A 20,703-nucleotide genomic window follows, 5' to 3' on the forward strand; every position below is an offset into this window, starting at 1 on the left:
CTGGTAACGGAGAAGTCGTCCACTTCTGCTGACGGCTCTTCATCTAGATCTGGTGGTACATCTGGAAATAGCAGATGTTAAGAAACAAGTGAGAATGCAGTCCATCTGATGGTAAGTGGCTACTGCGCATGAATATCTGTAATCAACTATTTTTATAACACAGGAGTAGCAGACGAGCATGCTTCACACCTGATGGTAAGTGACTACTGCTGTAATCAACCTGTAGTGTAATCTGTAATCAACCTTAGATAAGATTAGATTCCTACCTGAGGTCGGCTACAGATGCGCCTACCCCTGAGGATTAAGCTGGAATACCTCGGTAATGTATGTTTCCTTTACCACACTCTTCAAACCAGAACACAGTAGCGCTTAACACTGCTGTTATAACAGAAATAGGTGGGGCGGTGGTGCCACCGGATTCGAACCACAAAGGGTTCTACCACCTTCAAACGTGCATATTATAAATTATTTATCACTTGCTTAAACGGTGAAGGGAATCATTAGGAAACTTCCATAACTGAGATCTTAAGTTTCTCAAAGGTATGTGAAGACTACCAATACGCACTTGGCCAGCGCGGTGGACTATGGACTAATCCTTCTCAATATGAGTCCCGTGCCCAGCAGTGGGACAGTAATGGGTTGATGAGTTACCTTTTATAGGAGCCGCTAGTTCAATGACCTCTTGTCCCATTGATTCCGTCAAAGATTTTGTATTAGTTTTACAAAATACATAACTTGTTAAACCTAGAATAAGTATTAGTAAACGCATTGTTTTTGAAAAAACCTTTCACACTGTTGCAGACTAGATTTTAAGTTTTGAATCTAGGTGGTCAGTTACGACTTGTTTGACATTATTCGTGGTCTCGGAGATAAACCTCTTCGCTATTAGTAAGTTTTTTAAAAACAAAAATATACTTAAACAAAAATGTTATAAAAAACAAGAATCTGACTATTAATATTACCTGCCTACCTGCCTGAACCTATATTATTAGAAGCCATAGATTAGTAAAGATACTTCGCCGCCTTGAAATTGAATGAAGCCACAAACGGCTTATTAGTAAGTAAATTCTTGACAAATAAAAACATTTTTAGAGAAAGTTTACGAATAAATAACTAATACTGCGTAATTAACATAATAAATAAATAATTATTTCAAATATTTTAGGAACATTTTAGCACGGAGACGTGGTAAAACTTTTTTACGCAACTATTTCAATTCTCAAAACTGGGTACATTTTCTTGTTGGGAGTGAGTAATCTTTAACTGAGATCGGTCACAGATGCGCCGCTACCCCTGCGGACTAAGCTGGAACGCCTCAGAAATGTGTGTCTCCCTTAGTATACTTACATATAACGTATAATGTGTATATAAGTATAATGTCTTGTGTAGAAATAAATCATTAAAATATAAGACAGAGACTGTATTCTGGCTTGTATTATTTTTTTAGGTTGTGCTAACTAATGGTTAAAATGCGGTCACTGTCGACCCTTGCCAATTGCTCCCACAGTTAGCGTTTAACTGTGGTTTCGAACAGTTGTTAACTGTGTTATTAAGGTAAGTTTATTTTAAGATTGAAGTAAATAAGCATGCAGTCCGCCTGATAGCCTAAAAGAACCTAATAGGGAGCGGGGTTATGTGGGATTCTTACCGCACTAAAATCCCCCGGTGTCCGTCCTCGGCGCTGCGTTGAGGACTCCGGGATCTCCAAAAGAACGCAATGAGTCCTCTCAGCGTGTTACCCCGTCGGGCTCTACCCTGGTGAGCATAAAACTCACCATACCATCTAGTGTGTGACGGTCACTTCTCTTGCCGCTCGCGACCCCGGAAGCCTCTTTTAGTCACCTCTTACGACAGGCAGGGAATATCGTAGCCCTATTCTGGTCCCGGAACTACAGGCCTATTTTTGTTATAACAGTGCTGCGCTGTGTTCTGGTTTGAAGTGTGGTAAAAGAGAAATAATTTTCCGAGGCATTTCAGCTTAGTCCTCAGAGATAGCGACGTTCCTTAGGTAAGGAATCTAATTGTATCTGGGGTTGAGTACAGATGTCCATGGGCGGTAGCCACTTACCATCAGGTGGACTGCATGCTCGTCTGCTACTCCTATAATAAAGGGTACTATAAGAGAGACATACGAGGAGTGCATAAAGCCGAATAATACTATATATTTTTTATATAAAATTCTCGTGTCAGAATGTTAGTTACCGTACTCCTCCGAAACGGCTTTACCGATTTTCACCAAATTTTATATGCAGTTTCAGTATCAGGTAGTATTCAGGTCTGAGAATCGGCTACTATCTATTTTTTATACCCCTAAGTGGTAAGGGTGTTCATCCTTAACATTTTTTTTATTTATATAGCAACACACCGTTTGCCGGGTCAGCTAGTTCTTTTATAATCCCTTTGCGCCTATTACAAAGAATGATTACATAGATTTAATATAAGCCGTTGATCAAACAATATACTCTCATTTTAAATACTGTATGTAAGAATCCAATATACTTCTGAAAACGGCTTTATTTATAGTTTTTAATGTTCCGTAAATGAACGTTATCTAAATGAAGCTCAGAAAAGGCAATCTAATATATAAAATTCTCGTGTCACAGTTTTCGTTGCCATACTCCTCCTAAACGGATTGACCGATTTTGATGAAATTTTTTGTGCTTATCCGGTATCTATGAGAATCGGCCAACATCTATTTTTCATCCCCCTAAATATTAGAGTAGTACAACCCTATTTTTTTTATTTATTTATATGGCAATACAACGTTTGCTGGGTCAGCTAGTTATCATATATATTTTAGTTATGCCTACATTGCTCAAGGAGAATATTAGACTGGAATGCGGAGTGTTATCAGCGGAAATCTTAAATAAAGTCGTGGAAAATGTGATGAAATGGACACCAAAGTTTTTCAACGCTGGTGGAAGACACTTGACAGATATCATCTTTTCTAATTAGCAAAAAAAGTTAGAGGTCCTGGTAAAGATTTGTATCACTCAAAATCACTTTTTTTATTCAGTACAAAAGTGTTTCAAAAACAAAAAAGGATGATTAATTTTACGCCACCCTACGATCAATAATAAATGGTTAATAATAATTGGTTTTTAATATATGACTGGTTTTCAATTTTACCAATAGATGGAGCTACACATAATGAAAATAATCTTTACTTTTTTTTATAATATAAGAGTAGCAGACGAGCATGCAGTCCACCTGATGGTAAGTGACTACTGCCGCCCATGGACATCTGGAATCAACCCCAGATAGGATTAGATATTCCTACCTGAGGTCAGCCACAGATGCGCCGCTACCCCTGAGGACTAAGCTGGAACGCCTCGGAAAAGCCTGTCTCCCTTACCACACCCTTCAAACCAGAACACAGCAGCGTTTAACACTGCTGTTATTAGGTAGAAATAGGTGTGGCGGTGGTGCCGCCGGAGTCGAACCACAAAGGGTTCTACCACCTTTCACTTTACTTCATAATCCTCAATAAATGGTGTTAGGTACAATACATAGTTCCTTATTTGTCCAACAGATGGAGCTAGACGTCCATATAGTTCGTGAGGTCAACAGTGCTTGGGGCTTCACGCTGGTTGGTGGGAATGACTCCGAAATACCCCTAACAGTTATCAAGGTAACACATTTTTAAACAAACATACACTTTCTACACTCACAGCGCCACACTAGGATTCCCTGTGTCGTGGGTGCCATGGACACACATAGACAAATACACAAACACCCAGACCCAGAACAGAAATCTAAATTCATCATTTAGATATATGTCTGGCCGGGAATCGAACCCGGGACCCTTTGCACGTCAGACCGGTATGGTGACCGCTCCGCCACGCAGGTAAACATACATTTGAAGGTAGTATAACTCTGGTTAATGGCAGTAACACCGCCACACCTATTTCTACCTGATAACAGCAGTGTTAAGCGCTGCTGTGTTCTGGTTTGAAGGGTGTGGTAAGAGACATACTTTTCCGAGGCGTTCCAGCTTAGTCCTAAAGGGTAGCGGCGCATCTGTGGCCGACCTCAGGTAGGAATATCTAATCCTATCTGGGGTTGATTACAAATGTCCATGGACGGCAGTAGCCACGTACCATCAGGACTGCATGCTCGTGAGCTACTCCTATATTATAAAAAAATACATTTAAAGGTAGCAATCTGGTTCGACTCCGGCGGCACCACCGCCACATCAATTTCTGCCTAATACAGTGTTAAGCGCTGCTATGTTCTGGTTTGAACTGTAATGGACACCTTTACACGTGTCATTCTGACCTAATCTAGAACTGACACAAAACCAAATCCAAACAGACTTTTCCGAGGCGTTCCAGCTTAGTTCTCAGGGGTAGCGGCGCATCTGTGGCCGACCTCAGGTAGGAATATCTAATCCTATCTGGGGTTGATTACAGATGTCCATGGGCGGCAGTAGCCACTTACCATCAGATGGACTGCATGCTCGTCTGCTACCCTTATAATAAAAAAAAAATTAGAATATTTACTACCGAAGCCGATCACAGATGAATGCGCCACTCCTAAAGACTAGATAGTCGTGTCATTAAGTCAACGGGCGTCCTCTTATAATATAGGAGTAGCAGACGAGCATGCAGTCCACCTGATAAGGTACTGCCGTATGGACATCTGTAATGAACCCGAGATAAGATCAGATTCTTACCTGAGGGCGGCTACAGATGCGCCGCTACTCCGGACTAAGCTGGAACGCCTCGGAAAAGTATGTCTCTTACCACACTTCAAACCAGAACAGAAGCGCTACTCTGCTGTTATAACAGAAATAGGTGTGGTGGTGGTGCCGGGAGTTGAACCACAGAGGGTTCTACCACCTTCAGAAATTCTTTGAAACTACACACTAAAAATGAGTATAGTTTTATAGACAACGGACTATTCGCTTCGGTTCAAAGAGCAATCGATACACTACAATCACAGAGCTATTAAGATTCACAGGCATGATATACAGTATTAAAAAATCAAAGAATAAATGATGTAAGTAAAAACAATATATTGAAAGGATTCTCAAAAATGGCCCGGTTTTAAAAAATATTTTAAGATTTATGATATTTTCAATAAAATGAAAGTATAAAATACTGCAGTCGGCCATCTTGTCTGAAACGCCAATCGGAGCGAATGACGTCATTTTTGGGTGTCACTGAATTACTTGAACTTTTGTATGGGATGTTCTAATGTGACGTCACCAACGGACGTCACTCGCGAGCGTTTTCGCGCTTAATTCAAAATAAGTATACTATTTTCGTTAATACTGAATTTATTGCAGAAACAATACGATTTTTGGAATCGGTAGACATGTACCTACATTATAGAAGGGGAGTTCAAAATTTGTCATCATGCCAATTCCAACCAATTTAAATTGAATTGAATTTGTAATACGCACATTACTGAACAATCAGAGCGTGCCTCGGATTTGATCCTCGGACCCCTCGATCGAGAGGTCCAGTTTTAACCACTAGGCTATTACTACTTTTTTGATATGTATTTATACTAGTAGCGCCCGCGACTTCGCCCGCGTTTAAAAAAATAACATGACATACATATAACTAAAAATGTGTACCCTCATTGGAATGACAGTGGCGCCATCTGCCGAAAATTGGTCCACAGAAACCTTCGTGGGCTCATGCACAACAACTTTGCTAAAGATCACATTATCAAATGCATAGTTTACGATTCTATAAAGGACATACAGACAAACATTCATTTTTACATAGATTTTCAAGAGCTAGAATATTTTTTTCAAAATAAAACGAACTAAATAAGAGTTGCGTATTTACATCATTGCCATTCTAAAGATGTGCACCGATTGCCAATCTATCTGCCAAGATCGGATTGAAGTTAAGGTTGTCGATCGACTGCCAATAATCTATTTCTAGCTGTCAATCTAGTGTCAATGTTAGTTTATTTCGTAATAGGTTTAATTCGATTGCAATTATCTTATTTAAAATAGATTCTTTACAGATTTTTTTAACAATAAACTCATTATTCATAAATACTATTTTATATAATAAAAAAATCAATAACTCTAAAAATCCATTCTGATATTTTATTTAAAAAAAAACATAGTATCCTTCTTTTTTTTGATATAGTTTACCGCTAAATAACTAAAAAGTATTGTAATGAGAAGGCAGGCAGTGATAGCCTAGTGGTTAAGAAACTCGGCCTCTCGATCGAGGGGTCCGAGGTTCAAATCCCAGGCACGCACCTCTGATTTTTCAAAGTTATTTGCGTATTAGAAATTAATTATCACTTGATAAACGGTGAAGGAAAACATCGCGACGAAACCTGCATACCTGAGAGATTAAAAAAAAACATCTCAAAGGTACGTGAAGTCTACCAATACGTATTTGGGCAGCGCGGTGGATTATGGCCTATCCCTCTCATTATGAGAGGAGACCCGTGCTCAGCAGTGGGACAATAATGGGTTGTCGATGATGATGATGATTGTAATGAAAATATACCCATACAAACCTACCACCCTACCTACCATATGAAGGTGGTAGAACCCTCTGTGGTTCGACTCCGGCGGCACCACCGCCACACCTATTTCTGTTATAACAGCAGTGTTAGACGCTGCAATTAATTTGGTATTAAGTAATAGGACCTATTTTCTTTCGGAATATCACTAAATTAATATTACATAGTAAAATGCTTAATAAAAATTAGTAACTTTATCTTAATCTCGAAAATATCGAAAAAACCGGAATACCGGGATTTGTCTGGGGTCATTATTTTTAATCGCGTTGCATTTCTTTTCGTCTTGCAACATTATAACAAATACCCATAGATTAGTAAAGATTACTCACTCCTAACAAGAAAATATACCCAGTTTTGAGAATTGAAATAGTTGCGTAAAAAAGTTTTGCCACGTCTCCGTGCTACAATGTCCCTAAAATATTTGAAATAATTATTTATTTATTACGTAAATTACGTAATTATTACGTAAATTAGTTATTTATTCGTAAATTTTCTCTAAAAATGTTTTTATTTGTCAAGGATTCAAAAAAAGAACTTACTAAAATAAGCCGTTTGTGGCTTCATTCAATTTCAAGGTGGCGAAGTATCTTTACTAATCTATGCAAATACCTAAAATAAACTTACAATAAGTCCTTCAATGAAAGTTTGGTGAACCCTTAGCTAATTATTTTTAGGATTCCGTACCCAAAGGATAAAAACGGAACCCTATTACTAAGACTTCGCTGTCCGTCCGTCCGTCTGTCACAGGGCTCTATCTCTGGAACCGTAATAGATAGTTTCTCGATTTTTTTACAGAGGATGCTTATCGGTAGCCGCTATAACAACAAATACTAAAAATAAAACAAAGTTGAATATTATAGGGGGTTTCCATACAACAAACCGGTATCTTTCGGTATTTTTCAACCTAACTGTTAAACCGTACTAGGAAGACGGTTGAAATTTTTACAATACGTTTACTACTATAACTGGTATTATAATCAAAACAAAGAAGAACAATAAAACATGTTTTAATATGATTATTTTATAAAAATAAGTAAAATATATTGAACATTTGGTGTCATGGAAGCCTACACGTGCGAGTTCGACTCACACTTAGCTAATTATTTCTTCTTTTAATTTACATTATTTTTTAATGAAACTTTGGTGATACGGAATCCTTAGTTTGCGAATTAAACTCGCACTTGGCATATTTTATTTTTTACTTTATTTTTATTTTTTCCAAAGGTACTCCCAGACTCACCAGCGGACCGCGCAGGGCTACAGGACGGCGATACAGTCTTGCGGATAGAAGACAGCCTTGCGACTGAAATGTCGCACGCAGTCGCAAGCGAAGCTGTCAACGCAGCTGAGGATAGCTTGGTGCTTGGTGTGGTGCGGTGAGTATTTTTATATAATATAGGCGTAGCAGACGAGCATGCAGCCCACCTGATGGTAAGTGGCTACTGCCGCACATGGACATCTATAATCAACCTCAGACAGGATTAGATATTCCTACCTAAGGTCGTCCATAAATGTGCCGCTACTCCTAAGGACTAAGCTTCAACGCCACGAAAAATATGTCTCTCTTACTACCCTTCTAACCAGAACACAGCAGCGCTACACTGCTGTTATAACAGAAATAGGTGTGGCGGTGGTGCCGCCGGAGTCGAACCACAGGTTTTACCTCCCAAAATACTTATAATGTTGTGTTTTTTCTACTATCGTATTACATATTAGTGGAGCATGCTAGCCAACGCTTCTTACAGATGTCCATGGGCGGCAGTAGTCACTTACCATCAGGTGGACTGCATGCTCGTCTGCTACTACAATCTATATTCATCATCGTTGATTCTAACCTACTGAAGATAGACATTTGAAATTTAGTCAGTAGCTCCTTATATGACGCAGACCTACTGAGAAAGGATTTGTTGATATTCCACCCTTCAGAGGGTAAAATAAGAAAGGAATCAAACTCTGCTAATTTTAAATCAATTCCTCGGAAAACTTGCATTTAACTTTTCGGTTACAAATTATAAAACACCTTTTTCTCGGTTTTTGGAAAATAAACACCTGATCAAATTGATTCAGGGTTGAAAGCTCGCCTTATATATATAATACACTTGCTTCCTAACTAATGCAAAAGTGATTTTGTTTGTTTATTAATCCTGCTCCACATTCTCACGAGAACGTGAGAAAATCCCGATTCGTATAGGCTCCACATTCTTGCTTCTCGTGCTTTTCTCGCGTTCTCGCGAGAATCTCGAGAATGTGGAGCGAGAATTACACTTTCACACCTTAAGGGCTCGTACACAAAACTGCGATGCGACGTCGCATCGTAAAAATCTGCGAATTAATTCGCATCGCGCATTCCTGCGATGTTTCGTCACACTTGTTGACGCCATTTTTAGTTCGTTCTGAGACAGCGTGTAGGGAAGATGCACAGACCTGTATTTGTTCTGTGGGAAGACGTATACTTTAATGTAAAAAATGACAAATTACGACTTGTTGACTTGTTGACTTTTCATATTACTGATTGAGGAACGGGACTCTTTGGGAAACTAAATATAAAATAAATGATATATGATAAATGGATGAACTCAAAATCTTTTTTGTTACTCTTTCTTGTATCACCCTGTATGGTCACCCTGGGAGACGCTATGCCGCACAATATCGCATCGCAGCAATTCGTGTCGCAATTTTCTGCGTTGCGAATTCGCGTCGCGTCGCATCGCAGTTTTGTGTACGAGCACTAACTTCATAACCGATTCTCATGAAATCAACACACGTTGTCAGGGGTTCAGAAAAGGTCATAGGGTACCTTTTACCCCTGAAGTTACCGTTCCCGAGGGATAGATAAAATGTGGCCAAGAGAAGCTGCAGTTATATAAACTAGTATATAATATAAGTTATATAACTAAAGGAGGGATAGCCTAGTGGTTAAGAAACTCTGCCTCTTGATCAAGCAATCCAAGGTTCAAATCCCAGGCACGTCTGATTTTTCAAAGTTATGTGCCTATTAGAAATTAATTATCACTTGCTTAAACGGTGAAGCAAAACATCGTGAGGTAACCTGCATACATGAGAAGTCTTAAAAATATCTCAAAAAGTCTACCAATATGCACTTGTCCAGAGCGGTGGACTATGGCCTAATCCTTCTCATTATGAGAAGACCCGTGCCCAGCAGTGGGACAGTAATAGGTTGATGATGATGATGATAATAATAAAAGTTATAAACTAGCTATTAAATAACCTGATATTGAACTGTTCTAATTTAATTAATCTTGTCTTTATCGACTTAACTGATTGACATATTATGTGCCAATGGATGGTTGCATAGATATAAATATCGAAGTATTAGGTCTGTTACGCACTGCGCGGAAAACCGCTGCGATTTGCTATTACTAGTGAAGGTGGTAGAACCCTTTGTAGTTCGACCCGGCGGCATCACCGCCACATATATTTCTACCTAATAACAGCAGTGTTAGGCGCTGCTGTGTTCCGGTTTGAAGGGTGTGGTAAGGGAGACAGACTTTTCCGAGGCGTTCCAGCTTAGTCTTCAGGAGGCGGCGCATCTGTGGCCGACCTCAGGTAAGAATATCTAATCATATCTGGAGTTGATTACAGATGTCCATGGGCGGCAGTAGCCACTTACCATCATGTGGACTGCATGCTCGTCCACTACTCCTATATTATAAAAAAATATACTAGCTTTTACCCGCAGCTTCGATCGCGGTCGAAGTGGACTGATACCCTTAGGACCCTTAGGACTACGTTGAAAAGCCTCGGATTCGTATGTCTTTCTTACCACGCCCTTCAAAACGGAACACAACAACGCTTAAAACTGCAGTTATTGCAGATATAGGTGAATTTGTGCAACATCATAGTTTAAAATATAAAAATATAAATTATAATAGCCATTTACGGCTTAAACAATGAAGGATTAGGCAAAAAAAAATCAACTTCCAAAATGTTGATTTGGTATGTCGATCGAAATCACTTGCATCTGTTAATCAATTATTAACACCCGCAAGTAATTTATTAATAATAATGATCAATACTAACCATTTTTTGCCAATTATTGCCTAATTTCGAACTTGGGTAGGTTTTGCCTAGCCATCAATGTAGTTAACATTTCGAACATTAAACTGCTACGACTATACACGCAGTGTGGGTTGCACCTTACGGAATATAGGGATGCCAAAGTCAAATATATCGAAGATTCAAATAGTTTATTTTTATAGTTATATATCTATATTCGGTGTGGGTTCCGTAGATAAACAAAATATTTTAACTTTCATTTTCTATTGAATTACTTAGAAGTATATTTATTTGTACTTGATTATTGAGAGATTAGTTTTTGTTTGTTAAATTGATATGGAGCGCCATCTGTTGACGGATAGATTAAACTTATTGTAACGAAACCTAATTTGAAATATTTAAAATTCATAAAACAAACTTTGCATTTTGGTTTTATTTAAGCTTTTAGTTAACTTGTTTTGATAATTCGTTTTTATCCGAGGAGAATTATAAAAAACTTAACCAATCGATTAAGCTGAATTTTTGCATTATACTTTATTATATAATATACTTACGAATACTTATTCGTCATTCTAACCAATATGGCGGACAATCCAAGATGGCAGACAATTTTTTTTATTTGGATATCAAACATAGATTAGTAAAGATACTTCGCCGCCTTGAAATTGAATGAAGCCACAAACGGATTATTAGTAAGTTCTTTTTTTGAATTCTTGACAAATAAAAACATTTTTAGAGAAAATTTATGAATAAATAACTAATACCGCGTAATTTACATAATAAATAAATAATTATTTCAAATATTTTAGCACGGAGACGTGGCAAAACTTTTTTACGCTACTATTTAAATTCTCAAAACTGGTTACATTTTCTTGTTAGGAGTGAGTAATATTTACTAATCTATGGTATCAAAGAATGTATTTTTTTGAAAAATACGAAAATCAAAATTGTTTTAAAACCTTTTATAATATAATTTTATTTTGAAAGCTAATTAATTAATTAAAACGGAACCCTAATTAGGAGTCTATATTTAGTAACTCAGTGTCAGGGTTGTGATCGACGAAAATAGCAAAACTATATAGGTCTAAGTCATTCCCATTTAGGCTTTTGTTCCGAAAAAACCCATCCGTCTTATTTTATTTCGAGTTAACGAACCCATGACAAAATGAGGTTTTACCTGGTCTATAAAAATCAGTGAGTTTCTGTATTTATTATCTGTATTCTATGGTTTACGCGGGAAAACGCGTCGCAGTTAATAAAATATTTGTGTTATCTGTGTTTTACGGTTTACGCGGTAACGGTGGCAGTTTAAAAGAATATTTGTGTTTTAATTCATAATCTGTGGTGAATGTGGCGGGAATTTTAAGAATCTGTGAATATTTTAGACTCAATGGTTGTGACATTTAAAAAAAGAACGTTATTTTTTTGTTTTAGTTATTATCTGTGGTGATTGTGACAGTCATATTTTTTAAAATTCGGGGAATATTTGTCCTTTTTTATGGCTCAGTGACAAAAGACGTTTATCTTTTAAAATATATGCTAGTGATGCAAAGTTAAAGAAATAATTATTTCGTTTATGGCGTATTAAGAAAGTTAAGTTATTCATTCGAAAAATGTTTTGTGTTTAATATTTGTAACATTCTACTAAAGGAATTAAAAATAATAAGTTTATTGTTTCAGAAAATAAAACATTTTGTATTTACCTATTTTTTTTAAATTATAAAAAAATATTTAAAAATACGGTAATATTATCTTTAAAAAAAACAGTGATTAATTAAAAAAAAGTCAAAATGAGTGCCGAGTCACAGAGTAACATAACGTTAATTTCTTTGATGATCCACAGATACTATATTGATGATTATAATGTAATTATTATTTATAATTATTTGATTATAATTAATATTTGGAGGTGGTAGAACCCTCTGTGATTCGACTCCGGCGGCACCACCGCCACAACCATTCTGCCTTATTACCAACAGAGTTAAACGCTGCTGTGTTCTGGTTTGAAGGGTGTGGTAAGGGAGACATGGTTATCCAAGGCGTTCCAGCTTAGTCCTCAGGGGTAGCGGCGCATCTGGGGTTGACTTCAGGTAGGATATCTAATCCTATCTGGGGTTAATTACAGATGTCCATGTGTTGCAGTAGCTACTCACTATCAAGTGGAATGCAAGCTCGCCTACTACTCCAATATTATAAAAAAAATATTATACATACATATACACATGCATAAAATTATCAATGGTTTTCGAATTTGTGCTAAACCGTAAGCTAATAATTGGTCAAATGCGAGTCAAACTAGCACACAGAGGGTTCCGTATCCACAAACAATACGAACTCAAGCAAATCGAACAATACCAGTTATTGTTTGAATATTGTTGAAAGATAGTAGAACCATAGATGTATCATTGATCCTGGTCGAATCACACTATAGTCTGATTCATAATTAGGTGTCCAAAATGTAAACAAAGAAATGTCACTGTCAAAATTAACATGAAAACAAAAACTTTAACAAACTCAACAAAAAACTAAAATTTTAACAAATATACACAATTTAACAAACGCGTTATGTAAACGAGTTCGATCACAATCACGAAAATGAATAATATCAGCTACGAAACTTAAAAATGACGGCACAAGAAATGTTTTGGATTCCAATTGTGTTACCATTATCACATTTTAATTTTCTACCATAAACCTTGTTTTTTATTATTATTACCGTATGAAATAATTTGACATAATATAAATATTGGAAAATGATTTTAATTTATTTAGATTATTATTTTATTATCGTTGTATTAATTTAATATTGTCAAAAGAATAAACTACCATCTGAAACATATTTTCTTGATAGGTCAACACCTTTGTTTACATTTTGGACACCTAATTATGAATCACACTAGTTCTTCCACCTGTCTTAAATACATTGGAGTACAACATATCAAAGTTTTGTATTAACCTTGGTAGCATTCCAGTGTTAAGTTCTAATTTTCCTTCCAGCGGCCTATACGACCCGGTGCTCGACGACTACGAGCCCATATACGAGCCGGTAGACCAGGAAGATACAGACCAACCCTCGGATCCCACTGAGGTATTCAAACTAGCAACCTTCATAGAAGTACCCCCACCCAAAGATGCTAGATCACTCACCGCCTCACCCTTCCTCACTCCAACCAAACCCTACCGACCCTTCTCCACCGACCCCATTGATGTACCACCCTTAGAAGACCCTATAATCCTCAACCCTAATTATAAGGATCAGTTCCCGAAAATAGAAGTAGAGGATATTTTGGAAATTAAGCCTGATATACCACCGGAGAGTAGATTCAAGTTGCCTATTTCTGAGCAATATGATCCTGAAGGAAAGAAGATTAAGAAGATCCAAGAACAGAAGACAGTTGAGATTAAAGAAGAGAAGAGGGAGAGAGAGAATGAGATTCGTAAAGAGAGTAAAGAGATTAAACATCAGATAAAGCAACAAGAAGCTGAGTATTTGGAGAAGATGAAGAAGGAGCTTGATCTGGATAAGATTGAGATGACAGCATCCGAGATAGTTGACGAGAGTATTCAAAGAGCGGTCTCAGTAGCAGAGGAGATCAAAAAAGAAATAGATATTGAAATCAGCTCATCGGAGAAGGAGATTGTAGATTTTAAAGAAGTTAAGTCTGAATTTAAAGAAACGAAAGTTGAGAAGGAAGTTAAGATAGAAAAAGAAGAAAGCAAAGTAGAAGTACAAGATGCTAAAGCTGTGAGCGAGTTAGTTGAACTAATTGACAAAACTACGGAAGAAATAATCAAACAGAGCGAGACGAAAGATGTTAAGAAAGAGATAGAGAAGATAGAGAGTGCGCAAGATGGTATAGAAGAAAAAAGGTTATCGACTAAAGAATTAGAGGAAGTTATTGAAGATGATAGTGTGAGGCGGAAGTCAATGATATACGAAGAACAGATTGTTGAAGAAAGAAAAGGTATAAAAGAAGAAAAAAATGTAGAAGAAAGAAAAGGCGTAGAAGAGGCCAAAGTTAAACAAGAAAGAGAAGGTTTAGAGAGAAAAGAAGAAGTAATTAAAGAAGATAAAGAAGTACGGTATGAGAAAGAAGTGAAAGCTGATAGAGTTAGCTCACAAGCGTCTGACAAAAAGATGTCTACAGCGAAACTCTTAGCAGAACAAAGGGCTTATACAATTGGTTTACAAACAATACCTAAGATAAGAGGTACCACACATTCTTCGTACCACTACAATTTGTTATTAAAAACCTTCTTTATACATCTAACTGATGTGATGGTCGCTTTGTCTAGATTTATTTTGACTGAACCCGTTCTATCTGAAGAGAAAGAGACAGAAAAAGTAGTTACAGTTACTGAAACGGTCACGGAAAAGGAAAGGATTAAGAAAGAACAGGAGATGATGATGAGAGAACAGGAAAGAATAAAGAGGGAACAGGAAATGGTGTTGAAGGAACAAGAGAAGGTCAGGAAAGAACAAGAAAGGTTGATGAAAGAACAAGAGATGGTTAGGAAAGAACAAGAGATGGTTAAGAAAGAACAAGAAAGGATAAGAGATGAAAAAGAAAGGATTGAAGTAGCACAGCAGGAAATACGTAAAGAAGAGATGAAAGTTCAAGAACGGAAAGTTGAAGATATAAAAGACAGCAAAGTTGAGAAAGATATACGTGAAATGGAAGAGAAGGTAATGATAGATCATAGAATGGAAGAGAGAAGACGGGAAGAAGAACGGATCGCCGCAGAACAAAAGGCTCTTATGTACAAGCAAGAAAGAGACAGACATATGCAAGAGAGAGAAACGTTTGATGAAGAATTCGATGAAGAGTTGTATGAAGAAGAAGAATTTATAGAAACGAGACGGAAGACCGGTGCGGAAATGGCGCAAATGGTTGAAAGGAAATCTCCAGAACTGATCGAGAAGCTGGATGCTGTTATAACTGAATTCCAGAAGAAATCTGGAATCGAAGAACCTGATAGAAGGAGCGTATCAGTGCAAAGACGGACTAAATCTAGAAGTCGTAGCAAAGCGCACGATCGGAAAGAAGAGTTAGAAATGTCTAGAATTGGTAGGGAGAGTGAGTTAGAAATGTCTAGACTTAGTAAAGAGAGTGAGTTGGAGATGTCTAAAATCGGTAAATACTCACAAACCGGAATGAAGTCAGTAACAAGCTCAAGTTACGACGCGAAAAGGGAAAGTGTGCCCTTAGAGACAAGGATTGGAAGACACGAAATATCTGAAAAACAGACTATGACCAAACAGAGCTATGAAGCGAAAATGCATCGTGAGACCCGTGAGTTGAAGACACCCGTGCCGTATGTACGCCCTGTACCTGAAGAGCCTGTGCCTCAGACACAAGAGGGTCCAATCACGTACGTAGCGATAGTAGAATCGCATGTCTACACTAACAAAGACGCCATATTTGAAGAAATTTCAAGGCGAGAAACAACAGAAAAACGAGAAGAGTCTAAAATTGAGAAGGTTGCTGTAGAAAGCGCTGTTAAGAAGGAAAAAGAAGAGACGATTCTACTGCAGGCTCAAGAAGTAGAACAGAAGGTGGTGGAAGAAATACAGCCTATACAGATCATTGAGGATGTTAAGTCTGTGCATATTGAACAAGCTAGCGCTGTGATTGAAACAGCTGCCACTGCAATTGCTGAGTCCTCAGAAGTGGTTATTGAAGAAGTGAAAGATGAAGTACTCAAAATCAAGGAACCACCGGCAAAGAGCCTGGAAGTTGTTTACGAAGCTAGCGCTAAGTCAGTCGCTGAGGCGTCAGAAGCATATGTTGAAGAAGTCAAAACAGAGGAATTAGAAGTTGTCGCACCGAAAGCGTTACAAGCTAAGGAGACTGTGGAAACTGCTATCAAAACCGTTGCAGAGGCGACTGAGGTAAGAATAGAAGAAGTGAAACATGAAGAGTTTAACGTAGAGGAGCCAGTTGTGACGCAAGCCGCTGAAGTAATAGTCGAAAATAAGGCCACTGAGATCGCTGAGGCTATTAAAGTGCCTGTTAAGAAAGGAAAAACATTGGAAGAAGCATCTGCCGAACTGAAGATCGTGAAACTGGTCCCAGTAGAGGTAGAAGAACCGATTGTCGTGATATCTGAAGTAGAACTTGCGTTGCACAAGCGTGATGTCGCTGACTCTAAGATATACGAATCGATTGTTGGCGTACAAACAGCTGTACAGGATAAGTTTGAGTCATTAGATGTATCTCAGACAGCAACATTCAAATCTGTCGGCGAAACTAAGTTAGATAAGACAATAATAGCTGAGGAAGTTGAGGAAATACCGGTGCAAGTGATTGAGAAAACAGAAGTGGCTATTGAAGGTCTTGATGAGACAGAAACGAAGTTGTATCAAGAGGTATTGAGTGCGCCAACTGCTCTGCAAATAGAAGGTAGAGCAATTAAAGTAGAAACAGCTATTGAGGCGACATCAGCGCATATTGAATCCAAACAGGAGACTTATGTATCACAAGAAGCCTCGTTTGAAGCTAAGTCTGTGCAAGAAGCATCGTTCGAAGCTAAGTCGGTCCAAGAAGCGTCATTTGAAGCTAAATCTGTCAAAAAAGTGTCGTTTGAAGCTACATCGGTCGAGGAATCATCTTTCGAGGCTAAATCTGTCCAAGAAGCATCTTTTGAAGCTAAGTCTGTTGCGGAAGCGTCTTTCGAAGCTTCATCGGTTGCGGAAGCGTCCTTTGAAGCGAAATCCGTCCAAGAAGCGTCATTTGAAGCAAAATCTGTAGCTGAAATGTCTCAGAAGGAACTCTCTCTCCAGCAGCAGAAGGAACGTTCTATAGAGGAAAAGAAGGTTGAAGAAGTTGTAGAAGATGTCCAATCCCCTCCCGTCCCCGCCACTCCTGTTACAGACGAATACATGTTTAAGCTCGAAATACCCTTACCAAAAACCAGGGGTACCACCCCAGTTCCAAGAGACTGCACCCCTCCTGATGACGAAGACCCAAATATCGTGAAGAAGAAGCTAGTACCCCATATCGATACGGCTATTGAGAGCTATACCTACGAACCGCCCTTGCCAACGCCTCCTCCTGGGCGGGAACTCGGGTCCCCGGAGTATAAGAAGCCAGGGTTGCAAGGTGGGTCCGAAAGGTGGAGGAATATGAGGTATATCAAGCCTGGGCTCAGAGGTGGGTCGGATAGAGAGGAAATGACCAAGGTATGTTGCTTAGTTGGTTTTTTATTAGACAATGTAATATCATTCCAATTTGTAAAATTGCGTGGGTTAACTTTGTTTTCATATTTTAAAACACACTATCGTTCTCAGAAATGGTTTTCTATGTAACTTTTTACCATTTCAAAGCATTGTATATTATATGTTTTGAATTTAAGACATTTTCAATTAATTAACATCATTCTCAGTGGCGATATGTATTTTCATAATAATATTTTGTGTAGCATTTTTATTTTTCTTTATTTTGTGTTATTATTACATGTTTTTTTTTTTTAATTCGTTAAATCTCATTTTTTTGTCGTATATCTGTCAGATATATTTGAAAATTAAATAATAACATTATTACTTCATTCAAGAGATTGTTAAAAATCGGTCTTTGGTAGGGAAAAATTGGATAGAATGAGTATTAATAACATGACATGACATTTGTTCTTGCTGTTGTTGCTTTAAAATATACTCATGGCGGAATTAAATTAACGTTTAGTAACTGAACACATTCTGAATAATTAAAAAAATATTATTTTATTTTATTTTCTCTTTATGCGTAAAACTTGTGCGCGACCTGCCCCGTCGATGCTAGCACAACACTTAAACGCGGCCCCGCCTCTCTAGCGTTTACGGGGCCTACGATTCCACGAGTGCTAATACGTCTCCTAACGCAAGGAATGAAAAACCTTATACCACTGTGCGTTAGGAAGCTAATAAATCTCTAATTATTTTTTTATGTCCTTAAATTCAGTTTTAAGTAGGAAGCAAATATGTATACTATATTTGTCTTACTCATATACACAGAACTTTACAAATTAGAGCAAGGAGTGAAAAAACACAATTTTTGTCGACGCAAGATACGGAAGTCCCGCAAGAGGTATCATAGATCGTAATGCAACGAACGTGTTAAGTTTTTAGTTTCAATACATTTTACTAAAATTATCATTCCAGCGCCACGCCTTTTTTGTTTTATTACAGTAAGAAATGCTGCTTATATTTGGTTTGTATGGTGGCCTTTGTATAGTACTTATACAACATATAACTTACTCCTCAGCAGTAGAAGCTCTGCTGAAATATCTTCAGTGTGAACTTCTTTATAGTTGGTTACAGATGTATTAGCTCTGATCATAACACTTTTTTGTTTTATACTTTTGATACTTAGTAATATTTATTTCAATCTGTGTTTGTCTTACTTAAAATAAATTATTTGAACAGATCTGCATAAATCATAAATAGTATTTTAATTAAATTCTTTTCTTTAGGAGGAAATTTTGGAAATAGAGCGAAAATCATCGCTTCTCGCGTCTGAAATCGACAAAACGATCAAAAGCATCGAAGAATACAAGGAAGAAGTCGGTATCGAAGCGAAAAAAGAAATCAGTATGTCTTCAAAATCAGTCCGAATTGAACATAAGATGTCATCAAGCGGATCAATTAACAAAGAAACGAAGGAGATAAAAGATAATTTTGAAAAAGAATGGAAAGAGATAGAAAAACAAGTACAAAATAATCATAAGGATGTTAATGAGTTGTCGGTGAATGTGACTATTGAAGAAGCGAATGGCGATAGTAAGAATGGGAAGGAAGATGAGAGAGTCCAAATCATTGAGGTCGAGGTCAGCGCACGTAATGGTCATAGCAATGGTAAGACTGAAAATGGTTCGAAATTTGAATCTCACGAAGAAGTTAAGACAGAGAGTAGTACAGAATCTGAGAAAACCAACGGTGTGGTAAAAGTTTCGTTTGATTTGAAAGAAGAGAAACAAGCTGTTAAGACTGATGTAAAAGCCGAAGAATCTATTAAAAGCGATGTGAAAGTCGAAAAAGTATCTGAAAAGATTGAAAAAATTCAAACTGCTGAGAGTCACAAAGAAGTCAAAAAAGAAACTAAAGTCACTGCAAATGTTGAAGTTCAGAAAGTTACTCAAAATGGTCATAAAGAAATTGACCAAGTTCAAAAAGTTACTGACAATGGTCATAAAGGAATTGACCAAGTTGAAAAAGTTGTTCAAAATGGTCATAGAGAAATTGAACAAGTTCAGAAAACTGACATTATTGAAAATGGTCATAAAGAAATGACACAAAAGATAGAAGTGACTATAGATGAACCTAAAAAGATCATAGAAGAGCCTAAGGTAGACCCTATGCAGCAGTATAGACCGGTTAAATTTGATCCAGAGGAAATTGCTAGAAGAAAACAGTTGGCCAGCGTTCCGGTTATACAGGTATTACTAACTATTTATTTATTTTATAATATAGGGGTAGCAAACACGCATGCAGTCCACCTGATGGTAAGTGGCTACTGCCGCCCATGGACATCTGTAATCAACCCCAGATAGGATTAGATATTCCTACCTGAGGTCGGCCACAGATGCGCCGCTACACCTGAGGACTAAGCTGGAACGCCTCGGAAAAGTATGTCTCTCTTACCACACCCTTCAAACCGGAACACAGCAGCGAATAACAAACGCTTTCTATACTGACAGCCCCACACTAGGATTCCCTATAACCTGGGTGCTATGGACATACACAGAGACAAATACACAAACACCCAGACCCAGAAACAGAAACCTAAATTCACCAATTAGATTTCTGTCTGGCCGGGTATCGAACCCGGGACCCTATGCGCGTCAGACCGGTATGGTGACCGCTAAATACTAATACTCTATTAATTAATTTTCTGTACAAAAAAAAACATTAATTAAAAGAAACTTTTTCTTTACATATGTAACGGATTTTCTGTTTTAGGAACCAAGTCAAGATACTAAACCGAAGGTCTACATGACTGACACCGGGGAGATTATTGGCACGACCCAAGGTATCGTGGATGGTTTGGAAGAAGCTGTTGTTGATATTGAAGTTGCAAGTAAGTAATCAAATTGAAAGAACTCATTGTGGTTCGACTCCGGCTGCATCATCGCCACGCCTATTTCTGCCTTATTACAGCAGTGCTAGATGTTGCTGTGTTCTGGTTTGAAGGGTGTGGTAAGGGAGCCACA

General features: G+C 37.7%; 1 protein-coding gene across 1 annotated transcript; it reads left to right on the top strand.

Moving 5' to 3' along the window:
• Window positions 1–20,578, top strand: LOC140755345 (uncharacterized). Its single transcript, XM_073090540.1, has 6 exons — window positions 1–111; window positions 3,533–3,631; window positions 7,726–7,877; window positions 13,516–17,701; window positions 18,967–19,929; window positions 20,453–20,578. Exons 1-6 carry the CDS (start codon window positions 109–111, stop codon window positions 20,576–20,578), a joined length of 5,529 nt encoding a protein of 1,842 aa, XP_072946641.1. The 5' UTR covers window positions 1–108.
• The last annotated feature ends 125 nt before the right edge of the window (window positions 20,579–20,703 follow it).

This window comes from Epargyreus clarus, unplaced genomic scaffold (assembly GCF_041222505.1).
Source record: "Epargyreus clarus isolate Ecla_fem2 unplaced genomic scaffold, WU_Ecla_fem_2.2 ptg000033l, whole genome shotgun sequence".
NCBI classification, from domain to species: domain Eukaryota; kingdom Metazoa; phylum Arthropoda; class Insecta; order Lepidoptera; family Hesperiidae; genus Epargyreus; species Epargyreus clarus.